Genomic DNA, 16,383 nt, shown 5'->3' with positions numbered 1-16,383 from the left:
GCGTTACACCGAGGCCTGTACTCTGGAGCGGGATCGATTTGGAGGTGGAGGGTCCGTCATGGTCTGGGGCGGTGGGTCACAGCATCATCGGACTGAGCTTGTTGTCATTACAGGCAATCTCAACGCTGTGCGTTACAGGGAAGACATCCTCCTCCCTCATGTGTTACCCTTCATGCAGGCTCATCCTGACATGACCCTCCAGCATGACAATACCACCAGCCATACTGCTCGTTCTGTGCATGATTTCCTGCAAGACAGGCATGTCAGTGTTCTGCCATGGCCAGCGAAGAGCCCGGATCTCAATCCCATTGGGACCTGTTGGATGGGAAGGGTGAGGGCTTGGGCCATTCCCCCCAGAAATGTCCAGGAACATGCAGGTGGTGCCTTTGTGGAAGAGTGGGGTAACATCTCACAGCAAGAACTGGCAAATCTGGTGCAGTCCATGAGGAGATGCACTGCAGTACTTAATGCAGCTGGTGGCCACACCAGATACGGACTGTTTTGATTTTGAATTTGATTTGTTCAGGGACACATTATTCCATTTCTGTTAGTCACATGTCTATGGAACAGTTTATGTCTCAGTTGTTGAATCTTGTTATGTTCATACAAATATTTACACATTAAGTTTGAGGAAATAAACACAGTTGACAGTGAGAGGACGTTTCTTTTTTTGCTTAGTTTATATTAGCATTTTCGTTCATGTCCAAATCATCCTAAAGTATCTTAAAGGTATTGTGAAGTTAATGAAGATTACCTCCAGAACAAGACTCATTACAAAAAAAGGCTGACCTGCCATTCAAACAGCCATGTTGAAAATACAACATTTCAGCCACTTAAAGGAGAATTGTGCAAGTGTTGTTTATTGGCTAACTGACAATTGCATGGTACTTACTTACATGCTGAATGAAAGGAAAGCCCTTAACCAAGCGCAGGAAAAATATTCAGCATTTCTTCCAAAGCATGCTCCTTTAAAGGGTGAGTATTTGAACAAATATCACAATCACAAACATAATGTGTCCAGTTCCAAATCAAATGTTTCTTTAAATGAAAAAATACAGAGCAAAAACTAACATAACGGGATTATACAGTGATTAAAACCTACGCACTCACATGACCATTCATGTAAAATCCCCATAGTAACACAGGAACCAGTCACTACTGATATGCATAAAAATACAATAAAAACTATGAGAAACTCAGTTCCATGAACAAACTTAGGAATGTCTCTTATAGATGTTAACGGTTGGATATACGTAGTGTTGTAGGATGTAAATATATGAACAAGGTTGATTCTTACAGGGTGAAAGTTTGAACATGAGGATGTGTGGGACGCAGAGCCAACATTTATAGCTGTGACTCCTATGGTACAACTACATGACTAATATATACTTAAACCTGACATGCAGGCGCCTCTTAAAAAGAAACAGCTTATTTCCTTAATATGCAGTGGCTGTTCATAACACAATCCACAGGTCAAATGTTGAGTATCATTAAAATAACAGTACTTTTGATACATACAAGATTGCATTGTTTAGACCGATTCACTACTATATCTAACAGAAATCAAAAGGAATCTGACATCTGCCTTCTTTAGCATTCCTATGTAATTGAATTCCCCTGTGAATCAACCCTGTAAGTCCTTCAAAATAACAATAGTCCCAATACCATCCGCAAAGGATAAAAGTGGACTTTTAATTCTGGTTACATTCAATACCAACACCCTCCATTCTCTTTGGACAGAGAACCTACCCTAGCCCTGTCAATATGTCGCATTCAGCAGCTAGTTGGAACTAGGAATCTGACATTTCCGACATGCTAACTGGTAGTAGTTATACACGTGCCGCGTTCAACGAATCAGGAAGTTGGAAATCTCAAGAGTTTCCTAGTTCCAAGTAGCATATGAACGCGGCAATAGGTAGGGCCCATTACCTAACATGTCAGTGACATCAGTGGCATAATGAAAACCCCTCTCTCTCTCATTGGGTGTCACAGAGGTCAGGGGTTGCGTAGAGGCCCGGCTTATTGGCCCATCAGTAGCGTGTGGCGGCGCCCCATTCATAATCAGCCTTTGCGACCAGCTCATTGACAGTGTGCAGCAGGTTGTGTTTGTGCTTCCTCAGAAGTTGCTGATTGAGCCGCTGGTCCCCGAAGCCCATCTCCAGCAGCACAGCCATCATGGAGGCGTCCTGGCTGGCCGGATCCACACCACGCTGCAGGGGTGAAGGGGATAGGGGAGCCAGGTCAAAGGTTAGTTCTGGTTTGTCATTTTAAAAGTGCACAGGAAGTCAAGAAGATATGCCAAAATGTAAAGACGCTTTAAAACGGATAAATAACTCACAATTGTATGTAATAATCACTTCGTGATATTATAACCATTTATCATACAGCATATTCACAGCTGAGTCAAGTTTCTCATGGCAGTGTGCGACAAGGTGTTTGACTGTGCTGTATGTGGGACATACCTTTGTGGAGCAGCTCTGTCCAGTGAAGAGAGCCTTGTAGGCAGACGCTGCCACTGACAAAGCCCCCTTGACAAGTCCCTCTGTCATACCGCCTTGGCCCCTATAGAAGAGGAAGAATGTGGTCAGCCACTATACTTAAAAGGGAACTATCTGTTCCAGGGCCAGTTAGCTTTCACAAAATGTGTATCAACAAGAGTTGTTATATCACCGATGAGATCACTCAAAAGGTCTTTAAATATCTTCTATTTAAAGCGGTTTTAAAATGTAGTGTTGTATCATACTGTAGGGCCTATTACCAATGAACGAACAGTAGATTTTAAAACTTTGCATTCAAATACTAATTTGTTGGTAGAAAACCAAGCATCCCATCTAGCACAAATGAGGAACATTTTTTTATATATTTTTTTTTATGGCAATAGATGTGCAGATCATTTCTAAAACTAAACTAGGCTTAATATTGTGTAGGAAGGTGTTTCACCTTCGGTGGGGGTAGCTGCGGGGTCTGGAGTTGTACGTCTCCAAGACACTGTCAGAGCCTGCCAGTCTGGTTTGACTAGATACTGAAATATAGATTGGGGGGGGGGTGTGGGACACACACACACACATACTGGATGAGAGAGCTATAAATTAACACAGTCAGATGTTTTGCTGAAGTAAGAAGCCTTGAAATAACATCTAGTTCCCCTTTCTCCAAAGAGAGACAGATGTTTCCTTTCTGGCCAGTGGCCACAGACAGTAAAGTGGTCCACAAGACCAGCTAAAAAGCTGCCAAGACTCATGCATGTCAAATGAGTCCTTCGTGTGATCAGAGCTTCCAAAACATTGTGTGTCTGCTTCATGCAAGGAAAAGGCTGTATTTTGCAGACACTTCCCAGCCATGTCTAACACTCACCATTTAAACGGACCGCTGGTTCGCATGGTTCTACTGGTCCAGAAGCGTGTTGACTCGTTGGCTCTGCAACATGGACCGCTTCAGACCTGGGAAACAGAACAAAAACATCCTAATATACTAATCGAAGAGAAGGGAGAGTGGACAACAGTATAGTATAATTCCAATAGACCTACTAGATACTGAACAATTTGCACACTTCAAAATAAAAACACGTTGAAAACATGTGATAGAACAGTAACATATCATCTGTTGTAATATAATGGTCCCCTGTTCACCTATGTGTGTGTTGAGCCCTGTAATATCTAAGCTAATAGACTACTGTTGCGTCAGAGAGCCCTCTCACCTGTGTGTGTACAGGGCCTGTGGGGACAGGAGAGGGATGGGTGGGGGCACCACCTCGGGGGTGAGGGGCACGGCGTCCAGTGTCTGGGAGGCACACAGCATCTGGTTGACACTGCTGTGGATTGGAGCCTCTGTGACTAAGGCTGCAGCCCCGGCCCCTTCTTGCCTCTCCCCCTCTGGGGTGGCCCTGTCCAGTTCCTCACGCTCAGAGTCCGAATCCTCCTCCTGCTCCACGGCTGCAGTAGTGACGGGCTCAGAGAGGGCGGAGCTGTACATGGACTCGCCCAGCGGCCGACTGGTGTCGAAGCAGTCAGGCATGACGATGACGTAGTCCTCGCAGGAGGACGAGGACAAGGTGGATATCTGGCTGCTCACCTCGTCCCAGTCTGCAGTCTCGTCTTCTTCCATCTCATCGTAGTTCACATTCTTTTCATCTTCTTCATCCTCCTCCTCATCGTTCACATCATTTCTGGCTTTTTTGTCTTCCTTGTCCTCCTCCTTCAGTGCATGCAGCTCCATGTACACATTTTCAACCTCTGGGGCCAGAAGCACCTCTGAGGACAATGCAATGAGGAAGAAAATATGGATTAACCAAAACAAATTCTGATTATGTCTCGTGGTAATTTACAATTGCCAATGTGTAATTGGTGCATTTTGACTTGAGAGTTACCACTAGTTACTTGAGTGTAAACAAAAGCAGACCGACTGTATTGAGAGTTGTTTCTTACCTGTGACGGTCTCCTCCTCTGACAGTGTGATCTGGGGAAGGCCTGGAGGTGAACCTTGACCTCTCATAACCCCCATCAGCACATCTGGTCCTGCCACTCTTACTGCAGTGTCAAGTACTTTCCTCTCATAGTCAAAGACAGGTCCCGGGGCTACAGCTGGGAGTGCTTCAAACATTAAAAAAACAACAACTGGTGTTACTTTAGTTTTTAACTTGCCCCATTTACACAGTCAGATAACAAGACCAAAAACACAGCTAGTGAGTGGACAGAACAGCCATACTTTATCGTTCAACTGAGTCTCATATCATGGTCACTCAGTCATGCTTTCCCATTTTGCTGGGAAATTCAACCAAACCAGATGGCCGCCTCACCTTTGGGCTTGCAGTAGCTGCGTTGATGTCTGCGCGGGGGCTTGTGGTCGGGAGCCTCCTCCAGGGCGAGAGAGCGGATCACCGTCTCACACACAAACTGGGACCCGCTGATGTCCCCCTCATCCCCATCCTCGTGGCCAAGGTGGTCAGAGTTCTCCCTCTTCACACCTGACCACGACACACACAATACAAAGGTTAGGGCTGTGTATGATATGTGGTCAACACTGATCAAATACTTTTTTCTCAACTTCTTTTACTCAAGCTGACACCTGCCTTAGAGCCCGTCATAAAGCCTCAAGTTTAGCATATTTCTATTCTTAAATCCATAGTTGTTAATCATAAACAAAACTCACAATTTGATATAGACTTGTCACTTGTTTACTGGATAAAAGAGTAAAGTGAAAGACCACAACATTGGCCTCTGCCCTCTGTCTTACCCAGCAGGTTATTGGCCCTGTTCGTCTCAGTGATGTCTTGGAACAGAGCAGGGCCTGGGTTCTCCAGTAGAGGGCCGTCGTGGGGCAGAGGGGACATACAGGGGGTCAGATCTACCAATGGAACAAAAACAAACTCATCTCAGTCATCAACACACAAGCATTATGTCTTGAAATTCTCGGGAATATCTGAAAAAAGACCCACAAAAATATATCTTTCCATGCGTTGTGGTGGCATCATATCATTTCTTACCAACAGGAGTGTTGTTTGGAACTTTCTCCAACTCTTGTACAATGTTCATATCCAGCAATTCAAAGGACAACAGATCCTAAAAAAAACACAAATAATACAAATATTGTTGAGTCATTGAATAAAGCAGGAAGTTGCCCCGTGGTGTATGGTGATATCATACTGAGTCTACCTTTGTGGCAAAGCCAACATGCCTTGACCTTAGTCTTTCCCCACCTGTGCAGTGAGCAGGTCTACAGAGGGTAAGTAGTAGTCTCTGTGGCAGTAGTCTACAGACATGGTCAGGCCATTGTCCCTGGAGCTGGACCATCCCTCCACCTTCTCCACAACCACAGGCCTGGGCTCGTCCTTCTGAAGCACCGTGGGAGAACGTAAATCACATGATATAATGACACTAATAGCGGTGGAAATTGGCTGGATGTTGATGTTTTATTCCTTTTACCTGATACTTAGTAAATCCATCCCTGTATCAGGGTCTGCAATCTCAAAATATTCTTGCTTTGTACCGGATGTCAAATATGCTTAGTAGGTCTGGCCCTGTACTAGTGTGTATCTTGGCTAAAGAAATGTGAATGGGACAGAGCTGGTTGACTTGCCAGGCATTTGCTCTGAGGACAGTTGGTGTTTCGGCTGGTGCTGGGGGCCACCACGATGCTGCACCACACGCGGGGGCCAAACTGCTCTCCGCAGTGCACCAGGCGCCAGTGGGAGGTGTAGGGGCCCTCCATCACCGGGGCAACGAAGGCCACACTGACCACGCCCATCTGGCCCGGCTGCAGCAGGGGCACGGCCACCTCACGCTTTTCCTCCGACGCCAGGGCCAGGTTACCCCACATGCACTTCAGCTAGAGACACACACACACACACACACACACACACACACGGACCCAGACAAAAACAATTCGACAGAAAACTTAACACTGTATTCACACAGGGAATCTACACTGAATTCAAAGGGCTGTAGCACTGGTTGGGTTAATCAGACAGTAAGTACGAATTACATGTAATTAATAGTTACAATTAGGTGTAGTTAGTTCTAGTATTCAGGTTAGGGATTGAGATGGGTCCTATTGGCGGGGGTACCTTGGTCTCTGAGGTCCAGTTGATGGTGCCCGAGTTCCTCATCTTCCAGTACTTGATGAACTTGGTGCCGGGCTCTAGGAAGGTCCCATCAGGCAGATTTTCATCCAGAAACAAGGCAGCCATAGTGGGCACCAAGGTGGTGTGGGAGACCTCGGGACCCCTAGTGTTTCAAGTGTACAGAGCATTGTTGAAAACAGCCCCGGCTTCAGACCCATCCCTCTTTTTCCCCCTATGAATCATAAAAGCAGCAGGATCCTTTTTGCAGCTCAAAGCTATTTATTGTTTAGAAATCTATGAAGCAGCAGCAGCAGTTTCACACGTGGGGTAGTTCCATCATCCACCAGCGATAAACTCTATTACAACTATTACAAAGATGGCCTATTTCTTGAGAAAATATTTGATTTTTTTCTCCATGCTGGGCCTAGAGACACCCAGCACTCTGACGCCCTCCCAGGGTGGCGCTTACTCTGGACTGGAGGCCTGGGGGTCTGGGGCAGGACCTGGGGGTGGTTCTGGGGCCTGGGTAGCAGCAGGATCAGGGGCCAGGGCTGGAGCCTGGGTGGTGGCCATATTGGATCTGGCAAAGGTAGTGCCAGGGCCACTCCATTGCAGGCCCCTCTTTTCCAGCCTCAGCTTCTTCTTGATCTCCTTCACCTCGGCCTTGAGCTGCCTACTCTCAGCTTTGAGGCGCTGACGCTCAGCCTTGCGCACTGTCCTGTCTCCTCGCCTTGGGAACCTGAGTACAAACAAAATACAGAAGTTTAAAAAATAAATAAAAAATACAGTGGGAGGTGTGAAAGCTGAACATCTCCTCTCCTAACAATAAAAGTAACACAGACAACATCACAGTAAGGGCAGGCTTCTACATCCAGCAGACTAACCTTAATTCTCCTGACATGCCGTGCTCAGTGATGGAGAGGGGCGTCTTAGTTCTCACCAGGTTGTGGCTGGGGTCGTGGCTGTGTCGACACAGCTCACATAAGATGCAGGATGGACACACACTGGAGAAAAACAGGACACCAAAAAGAAGGCAAGAACAATGCTATTTATATTACTAATTGAAAGTGACATTTCATGAGAAATCAGCTAAATAAACCTTTTATTTTATTTCAACTCATGAGATTATTAATAACGTAATAATATTGCTAAATTCTTGTTGTGATGGGTCTACCTGCACTGATACGCTCCATCAGAGGCTGGTCTCTTGCATTTGCTGCAGTCAGGAGTATAGCCCAATGAAGTGTAGGCAGGGGGCCCCGTGGAGGAGGAGCTGATCTTTTTCCCCTTGACATTGACTCCACCTACAGCTCCAAGGGCCTCGAGGGGCCCGTCGTGGTCAGGAGCCTTGTGGGTGCAGCACTGGCCAGAGAAGTCGTTACACATTTTCTCCACTACCTCCTTTACCACCTCATCCTTGAACTGACAGGAGAGAGGAATCCCGTTAAAACGAATTCTACATTTAAAAAAAAATGTAAGTCGATTTTTGGGTTTATTATTCTGAAGTATAAAGAAACAATGAAGAATCTAATTTCAATATGGACTTACTTTTTCCATGTAAGATCTGAACCAAGCTGGGGGAGGTTTATCCTCTGGCTTGGTCAATTTGTTGTCCTTCACAACCACCTATAAAATCAATTGATTGTATCACTCATGCAAAACTATACCAACCTGACAATGACATAACTTCTCTTACATTCAGACAACATTGAAAGCCGTGTGTGGTGCTCTTACAACATCTCGCTCAGGGGTGACCTGTGTGCCTTTGTCCACAGTCTTGACCCTGGAGGGGTACGGAGGGGCCGGCCGGAGGTCACCCTTCAGCTCCTTCACATCTTGGGCCTTGACCGGCCCAGCGCCAGCCTGACCCTGCTTTGCCTTGTAAACGTTCATGTGCAACTGGTTCCCCTGCTTCTCTGCACTCTGGAGGAAATAGCACTTTTAGCAATTCCATATAGCATTTTACTGACTGGAAGAACTAGTTCACAGAATGTGTTTTTGCCTTTGAAATAAAACATTTAAAAACATGTAAGTTTGAATACCTTCACCGCCTCCTCATATTCCCCTGAAAAATATAGACAAACAAAAGAGATCAGAGAATACGTTTGTGTTGGTGTGACCTCTCAATTATGAACGGGAAAGCTAAAAACTAATAACCATCACATTAAAGATGGAGAAAAGTAATGGCATATCATTGTGATTTAGCTGAGAATAAATTTCCCACCTATATTAAGATTATCACTTAATTTACCTTGACTGTTAACGGAAACCTGAAACAAAGAGAGTGATTAGTGTTACAGAATGCCTTCTGAAAAAACATACTTTGAATCTGCTAATGTATCCCTTGTCCCATACTATTGTTGCTGTAACGTTACATCAGAAATGTTGGAACCATGTGAATGATCGAGCAGAGTGAGGACTTTGCCCTACATTCGAAATAATACACAATAGAATCAAATACTTTTAAACTCACCTCTTCATTGTCCTCATCAAAATATTTCACTTGGAAATGGCTTATGCCAAACGATGCTTTTATCTGCAGATTCAATTCAAAGAACATAGCATGATGATTCAGGATCAGCATAACAGGATCATATCACATAATAATAATACTCAAATGTGTTGCTAAAGAGATCATTTGCAGACAAATGTCTAAATGGTCCAACGTTTGTGTTAACTAGGCCATGGCTAGGCCTGCTAGGCTCGAAGAATGCAGCTAACTTGTCTTTAGCTAAACTGCGCCAGCGCTAGATAGCTAAACTAACGTTAGCTACTTGCCCAGGCTTCAACCGACTCCCATTCCGATTTATCCAAATCGGGAGCCACAAATTTCTTTACATTCCCCCTGAAATTCACTTTAATCGTAACAGGTAGCCCCATGGCTGCTTTTTGTGATTAAATAAGGAGAATCATTGAAGATTATAGTGGACAGAACGAGTTCTCGCATTCGCCAATCCTCTTGTTTACATCGTCAGCTGAAAAATACTGTTTCGCGTTCAGTGCATAAATATGCCGCGTTCAAAACAACTGGGAACTCGGAAATATCTTCAGTACGTTCACTATAACCGGGAACTCGGAAAAAACGACTGGGAACAGGTGTTTGAACGGTCATCTAACTCGGAATTCCAAGTCGAGAACGGGGGTGGGGTATCTTTCTAGAAATCGATCACCGACGTCACGATCTGACTTAGTTTTTTTCCTTGTTCCCAATTGTCTTGAAAGCACCATTACTGTGAAGGCGTGTTCGTATGTCATGTTGTCTCATGTTGAATACCTAATTTTTAGACAACAATTGTGGCTGACACGTTTAGTCCCAAATTGAGGACAATCGTATTTCTGCCATTTGTGGTTAAAGAAGATGAATTCACTCCTCAAGGTGGACAATGAACTTAATCTTAAGGTAAAACGTAATTTACGTCCACAATTCATTCGACATTTTAGGAGAAGATGCTTGTAATGTTAGCTAGCTAGCAATTATTAGTCAGTGAGGCAAAGTGCTGAAGCTAACTTGCTTTCTTCCCGTGCCTGGCATAACGGACCAGGGAAACCGTCTAACAGGTGCACGTCCTTACATAAAAGGGTTATTGCTTGTGCCGCATGTTTCATAAGGGGCGAGTATTGGTAGCTAGCTAGTTAATCACTAACGGTGTCAAGGTAACCCGGTAACTCAATTCAACACAATTTTTAGACGTGGACCGATAGCATATTGAATTGACGTTGACTGATGATTAGCAATGTCTTGCAGACAATATCCTAATCGAATCCCAATCACATGTTGTATTCAAACATGCCTGCTGGTTATTGAATATTTAATTATTTTCCTGTAATATGACAGTTGTTGTTTTTGTACAGGTCGATGTTTTCAGACAACGAATTACTGGGGAGGTGAGTTTCCTTTCTGGTGTGTACTGTATTCAGTGGGGGAACAAAGTATCTAGATATTATAGCTTTAAATGTCATATTCCAACTATACTCCTTGTTTCACAGGCGGAGAACCTAGTTGCAAGTTTTTTCCCAAATAAGTTATTGGAACTTGACCATTTTCTCAAGGTAAGCTTATTTATGTCATCACAATGTAAGTGATTAGTCAAATGACCTCCAATTTCCCTTTTAGAGTGTATATGTTGTGGGCCATCGTTTGCAGGATCCCATTTTAAACATCTGTGAACTTAAAGAGATACACTCAGAAATCAACTTGACAGTGCCAGACCCCATTCTACTCTCAAACCTCCACGATGGACTTGAAGCGGTGAGACTTGGAATGGAATTAAACACCCTGTGATGACCAAATGCAATCTGTAATTGTAACAGATGTAAGCAACTTGATATCCTCTTCGCAGCAAAGTGCCAAAAAGAGGAAAATGGAAGATGGTACTGGGGAGGACATGGGTGAGTAACACTATATGCATATTTTCAGTGTTTTCTTTATTTTCTGGTGTCTACTTCTGGTCAAGCCTACAGTGGTAAGAGGTATGTTCTCTTGTTCATATTACACTTACATTGTAGTCATTTAGCAGACGCTCTTATGCGGAGAGAATTACAGTAGCGAGTGCACACTTTCTTGTACTGGTCCCCGTGGGAATGGAACCAACAACCCTGGCTCTGTAAGTGCCATGCTCTACCAACTGAGCCACACGGGAACAATTTTCTCTTCCTGTCCTACAGTGGCTGGCACCAAGGTCTTTATCATGCCTAGTGGGATGATGAAGAGCAACACCAAGCTGGTGGACTTGATCGAGAAGGTCAAGCCAGAGATCAGGACACTCATAGAGAAATGTAACACGGTACATTGCGCATTCCCACAGTCTCTTCCATAATCTATCCCACAGGCTTTGCCTTAATCTATACCATACATTTAGGTGAGTACATATTACCCATTATCTGCAGTCCCTGATAATTTGTCTGTCTTGTTCTTCAGGTAAAAATGTGGGTTCAGATGCTTATCCCAAGAATAGAAGATGGCAACAACTTTGGGGTTTCAATTCAGGTGCCACGTTTACTTTATATGTATTAAAGAAGATAAGTAGGCGGCCAGTACGTTGCAGCACACTTCAGTGAACTATTAACAGAGTACATTTTACAAAATAATATATGCAGGAGCAGTCGGCATAGTACATCAGGACTAGAGGTCGACCGATTATGATTTTTCAACGTCGATACCGATACCAATTATTGGAGGACAATTAATCAGCCGATTTGTTTTTTAAAATAATTTAATTTAAAAAAAATGTATAATAATGACAATTACAACAATACTGAATGAACACTTTTAGTTTAACTTAATATAATACATCAATAAAATAAATTTAGGCTCAAATAAATAATCAAACATGTTCAATTTGGTTTAAATAATGCAAAAACAAAGTGTTGCAGAAGAAAGTAAAAATGCAATATGTGCCATGTAAAAAAGCTAACGTTTAAGTTCCTTTCTGAGAACATGAGAACATATGAAAGCTGGTGGTTCCTTTTAACACGCGTCTTCAATATTCCCAGGTAAGAAGTTTTAGGCTGTAGTTATTATAGGACTATTTCTCTCTATACCATTTGTATTTCATATACCTTTTGACTATTGGATGTTCTTATAGGCACTTTAGTTGTGCCAGTATAACAGTATAGCTTCCGTCCCTCTCCTCGCCCCTACCTGGGCTCAAACCAGGAACACATCGACAACAGCTACCCTCGAAGCATCGTTACCCATCGCTCCACAAAACCCGCGGCCCTTGCAGAGCAAGGGGAACAACTACTTCAAGGTCTCAGAGCGAGTGACATCACCGATTGAAACGCTATTAGCGCACACCCCGCTAACTAGCTCGGGAGTTGATAGGCTTGAAGTCATAAACAGCTCAATGCTTGAAGCACAGCGAAGAGCTGCTGGTAAACGCACGAAAGTGCTGTTTGAATGAATGCTTACGAGCCTGCTGCTGCCTACCACCGCTCAGTCAGACTGCTCAATCAAATAATATAATAACAAACACAAATACTATCCGTAGGTCATTAATATGGTCAAGTCTGGAAACGATCATTTCGAAAACAAAACGTTTATTCTTTCAGTGAAATACGGAACCGTATTACATTGCACAAACTTCAATGTTATGTCATAATTACGTACAATTCTGGCAAATTAGTTCGCAACGAGCCAGGAGGCCCAAACTGTTGCATTTTCGCTGACTCGGCGTGCAATGAACCCAAGAGAAGTGACACAATTTTCCCAGTTTAATATTGCCTGCTAAACTGGATTTCTTTTAACGAAATATGCAGGTTTAATAAAATATACTTCTGTGTATTGATTTTAAGAAAGGCATTGATATTTATGGTTAGGTACATTCAGTGCAACCATTGTGCTTTTTTCGCAAATGCGCTTTTGTTAAATCATCCCCCGTTTGGCAAAGTTGGCTGTTTTTGTTAGGAATAAATAGTCTTCACACAGTTCGCAACGAGCCAGGCGGCCCAAACTGCTGCATATACCTTGACTCTGTTGCACAGAACGCAAGAGAAGTGACACAATTTCTCTAGTTAAAAGAAATTCATGTTAGCAGGCAATATTAACTAAATATGCAGGTTTAAAAATATATACTTGTGTATTGATTTTAAGAAAGGCGTTGATGTTTATGGTTAGGTACACATTGGTGCAATGACAGAGGTTTTTTTTTTCGCGAAAGCGCTTGTTAAATCACCTGTTTGTCGAAGTAGGCTATGATTCAATGATAAATTAACAGGCACCGCTTCGGTTATATGCATGCAGGACAAGCTAGATAAACTAGTAATATCATCAACCATGTGTAGTTAACTAGTGATTATGTTGATTGATTGTTTTTTATAAGATACGTTTAATGCTAGCTAGCACCTTACCCTGACTCCTTGCTGCACTCGCATAACAGGTAGTCAGCCTGCCATGCAGTCTCCTCATGGAGTGCAATGTAATCGTCCATGATCGGTGTCCAAAAATACCGATTGTTATGAAAACTTGAAATCGGCCCTAATTAATCCTTCATTCCGATTAATTGGTCTACCTCTAATCAGGACGCACAACTGCAATGGATTTAGACTAGTCTATATGTATTAAAAGGTGCACCATTTTTATTGTTGTCTGTACCTAAGGTCTCATCTAAGTGTATGCTACATTGAACCATGGCTCCACCACTGATTTGGTGTCTGCAGGAGGAGACCGTAGCTGAACTCCGAACAGTGGAGGGGGAAGCAGCATCGTACCTCGACCAGATATCTGGGTACTAACCTCAACCCGGTCTTTACAATTAGTCTTACTGTGGTAGGCTATGTAAACCATCTTGTATCCTGTCTGCCCATAGATACTACATCACAAGAGCAAAGCTAGTGTCCAAAATAGCAAAATACCCACATGTGGTAAGTGTGATTGCTAACTGCAGGTCTGGTTGGCAAGCTTCTTCCAGACAGAAACCTGTCACTACACTGTGCGTTTACTGAGGGCAAAGCAGCATAATGAAAATGTGGATATTGTCCAACCCTAGTATGCATTATTTACATGCACCTGCATTACTATTTACCTTAAGTCTCTTTCTTTCTCTAAACAGGAGGACTACCGGCGCACAGTGACGGAGATTGATGAGAAGAAATACATCAGCCTCAAGGTCATAGTTTCAGAGCTGAGAAATCAATACGTGAGTGAAATATCCTGTTATGTACAGGAATAGTTTTCCTCACCATCCATTTCTACCCACAAGATAACACATTGTGTTTTTTAATCCTGAATCTGCTCTGCTACAGGTAATGCTATACGACATGATCTTGAAGAACATTGACAAGATCAAGAAGCCTAGGAGCAGCAATGCTGAAGCATTGTACTGAGACTGGCCCAGCCACACTTCCCGTTCCCTTCTTCTGCCAGCTGTCAAAGTAGCAGAAGGACTAGAGCTCGACCATCACTACCAGATCAGTACAATCCAGGAAACCATGGTCCCGGTATCTTTTCGCTTGATTGGTAAAATATGGTAATTGTTTTAAAATCCTTAGAAGAGTATGTTATGAGGTCTCTCGACGAACCGTGAGCGAGCAATGGCTCTGGGAAAAGAACGCTATGTATTTTTTTATTAAATTAAAACCATTTTGTCCATGCATCTCGCTGTCTTTTCTGAAACTTTTGAAATGGTCCAAGACCACTTTTACTGTTTTGTCTACTGTTTTATTGAATGTTCTATGGCGCGATGGGAGACCGTCCTATGTAGGTCACTGCAGAAGTGCTTTTTAGCTGCTGGGTTTTCAATTACCCTGGTGATGGTGTTAACGGCTGACTGACTTTATGCTGAATATTATGGACTCGAATCAGAACAGTTATTTCAGACTGTCGGTAAAATTGTTTAGATTGTTCAATGATAATGAGACATGTCATTTTAATGCTGCCAACTCTGAAAAGTGTTTCTTCAACTCATTTAACTGAATAATAAAAAATAAAAAAGATATTTTGGAATGGTTTTACTTCTAAACACTAATGTTTCATCATGCTTTATATTCTTCAGAGGTAAGATATGCCAAGTAATACAGACATCGTTACACTCATATCTGCTCACACAAACCATTGATGTAACCTTTTGGTATGATTTTTCCGACAGATATGGCAGCTCTGCTAGCTCCTAAGCAATTGAAATATTTAAAAAATGTTATTTCCCAGAATTTTTCTGTGTTATTACATACAGCTGGAAATAACTTTTGTATATAGGAGTAGCGGTAACTCACCAGCATTATGACCAGGAACACGACTTTTCTGAATTGGATCCTTTGTTCGTACCCCCCCAGGGCAATTTAACTTCCAGAGTCTGTTCCAAAACACCGCCGGCGGAGAAGAGGTATTCGGTGTGGATTTCTAGTCTGACTCAGGAGGCGTGCACACCATCCACCACTTCTGTGTATATTACTCACTGATGTCCAGTCTCTGGACAACAAAGTAGATGAGCTCAGAGCTCAATCAGGGAATGTAACATACTGTGTTTCACGGAAATATGACTCAGGATATACTGTCCCCATCCATACAGCCAGGTGGGTTCTCAGTACATTGTGCAGACAGGAATAAAGAACTCTCTGGGATGAAAGGCAGGGGTGTATGTTTCATGATTTATTACTTGTGATTGTGATAACATACAGGAACTCAAGTCCTTTTGTTCACCCGGCCTAGAATTCTTCACAATCAAATACCGACCGTATTACCTCTAAAGAGAATTCTCTTCGGTTATAGTCACAGCCGTGTATATTCCCCCTCAAGCTGATACCATGACGGCCCTCAAAGAACTACACTGGACTTTATACAAATTGGAAACCACATATCCTGAGGCTGCATTTATTGTAGCTGGGGATTTTAACAAAGCAAATTAGAGGAAAACGCTACTGAAGTTCTATCAACACATTGACTATAGTACTTGAGCTGGAAAAACATTGGACCACTGTTACTCAACTTTGCCATCGCACTGCACACTGCCCTATCCCATCTGGACAAGAGAAATACCTTTGTAAGAATGCTGTTCATCGGCTATAGCTCAGCATTCAACACCATAGTATGCTCCAAGCTCATCATTAAGCTCGGGGCCCTGGGTCTGAACCCCCGCCCTGTGCAGCTGGGTCCTAGACTTCTTGACGGGCCACCCCCAGGTGGTGAAGGTAGGAAACAACACCTCCACTTCCGCTCAGCCCCATCCTGTACTCCCTGTTCATGACTGCAAGGCCACGCATGCCTCCAACTCAATCATTAAGTTCACAGACGACACAACAGTAGTAGGCCTGATTACCAACAATGATGAGACAGCCTACAGGGAGGAGGTGAGGACCCTGGGAGAGTGGTGCTAGGAAAATAACCTCTC

General features: G+C 43.3%; 2 protein-coding genes across 2 annotated transcripts; one reads left to right on the top strand and one right to left on the bottom strand.

Annotated features, from left to right (window-relative positions):
* Window positions 1–842: 842 nt before the first annotated feature.
* Window positions 843–9,644, bottom strand: LOC115106446 (next to BRCA1 gene 1 protein-like). The gene is made up of 21 exons (XM_029629204.2): window positions 9,338–9,644; window positions 9,033–9,095; window positions 8,811–8,829; window positions 8,602–8,624; window positions 8,294–8,482; window positions 8,108–8,185; window positions 7,734–7,981; window positions 7,444–7,563; window positions 7,029–7,298; window positions 6,563–6,722; window positions 6,076–6,324; window positions 5,696–5,830; window positions 5,483–5,558; window positions 5,233–5,343; window positions 4,796–4,963; window positions 4,425–4,589; window positions 3,698–4,250; window positions 3,355–3,440; window positions 2,941–3,022; window positions 2,463–2,562; window positions 843–2,210 (listed from the first exon to the last, which is right to left on the bottom strand). Exons 1-21 carry the CDS (start codon window positions 9,437–9,439, stop codon window positions 2,031–2,033), a joined length of 3,177 nt encoding a protein of 1,058 aa, XP_029485064.1. The 5' UTR covers window positions 9,440–9,644; the 3' UTR covers window positions 843–2,030.
* A 169-nt stretch (window positions 9,645–9,813) lies between these two features.
* On the top strand, window positions 9,814–14,994 carry LOC115106447 (proteasome activator complex subunit 3-like). The gene is made up of 11 exons (XM_029629205.2): window positions 9,814–9,959; window positions 10,412–10,444; window positions 10,547–10,609; window positions 10,704–10,808; window positions 10,900–10,948; window positions 11,225–11,343; window positions 11,478–11,546; window positions 13,718–13,785; window positions 13,867–13,921; window positions 14,110–14,196; window positions 14,303–14,994. The coding sequence occupies exons 1-11, from the start codon at window positions 9,918–9,920 to the stop codon at window positions 14,381–14,383; spliced, it is 771 nt and encodes a 256-aa protein (XP_029485065.1). The 5' UTR covers window positions 9,814–9,917; the 3' UTR covers window positions 14,384–14,994.
* Window positions 14,995–16,383: the final 1,389 nt, after the last annotated feature.

The sequence above is a fragment of the Oncorhynchus nerka genome, linkage group LG23 (genome assembly GCF_034236695.1).
Source record: "Oncorhynchus nerka isolate Pitt River linkage group LG23, Oner_Uvic_2.0, whole genome shotgun sequence".
Classification (NCBI taxonomy): Eukaryota; Metazoa; Chordata; class Actinopteri; order Salmoniformes; family Salmonidae; genus Oncorhynchus; species Oncorhynchus nerka.
Note: the sequence above shows the minus strand (reverse complement) of the source record. Positions and strands in the feature narration are given on the sequence as shown.

What these genes read in the sequence shown, in the direction of transcription:
- LOC115106447 (XM_029629205.2), top strand. Translation starts at nt 9,918, where the DNA reads ATGAATTCACTCCTCAAGGTGGACAATGAACTTAATCTTAAG. An exon ending in TGGTACTGGGGAGGACATGG is followed by an intron (nt 10,949 to 11,224) that starts GTGAGTAACACT and finishes CCTGTCCTACAG; the next exon opens with TGGCTGGCACCAAGGTCTTT. An exon ending in ACTTTGGGGTTTCAATTCAG is followed by an intron (nt 11,547 to 13,717) that starts GTGCCACGTTTA and finishes TGGTGTCTGCAG; the next exon opens with GAGGAGACCGTAGCTGAACT.
- LOC115106446 (XM_029629204.2), bottom strand. Translation starts at nt 9,439, where the DNA reads ATGGGGCTACCTGTTACGATTAAAGTGAATTTCAGGGGGAATGTAAAG. An exon ending in CCCCAGGCCTCCAGTCCAGA is followed by an intron (nt 6,723 to 7,028) that starts GTAAGCGCCACC and finishes TTGAAACACTAG; the next exon opens with GGGTCCCGAGGTCTCCCACA. An exon ending in ACCAGCGGTCCGTTTAAATG is followed by an intron (nt 3,023 to 3,354) that starts GTGAGTGTTAGA and finishes TCTATATTTCAG; the next exon opens with TATCTAGTCAAACCAGACTG.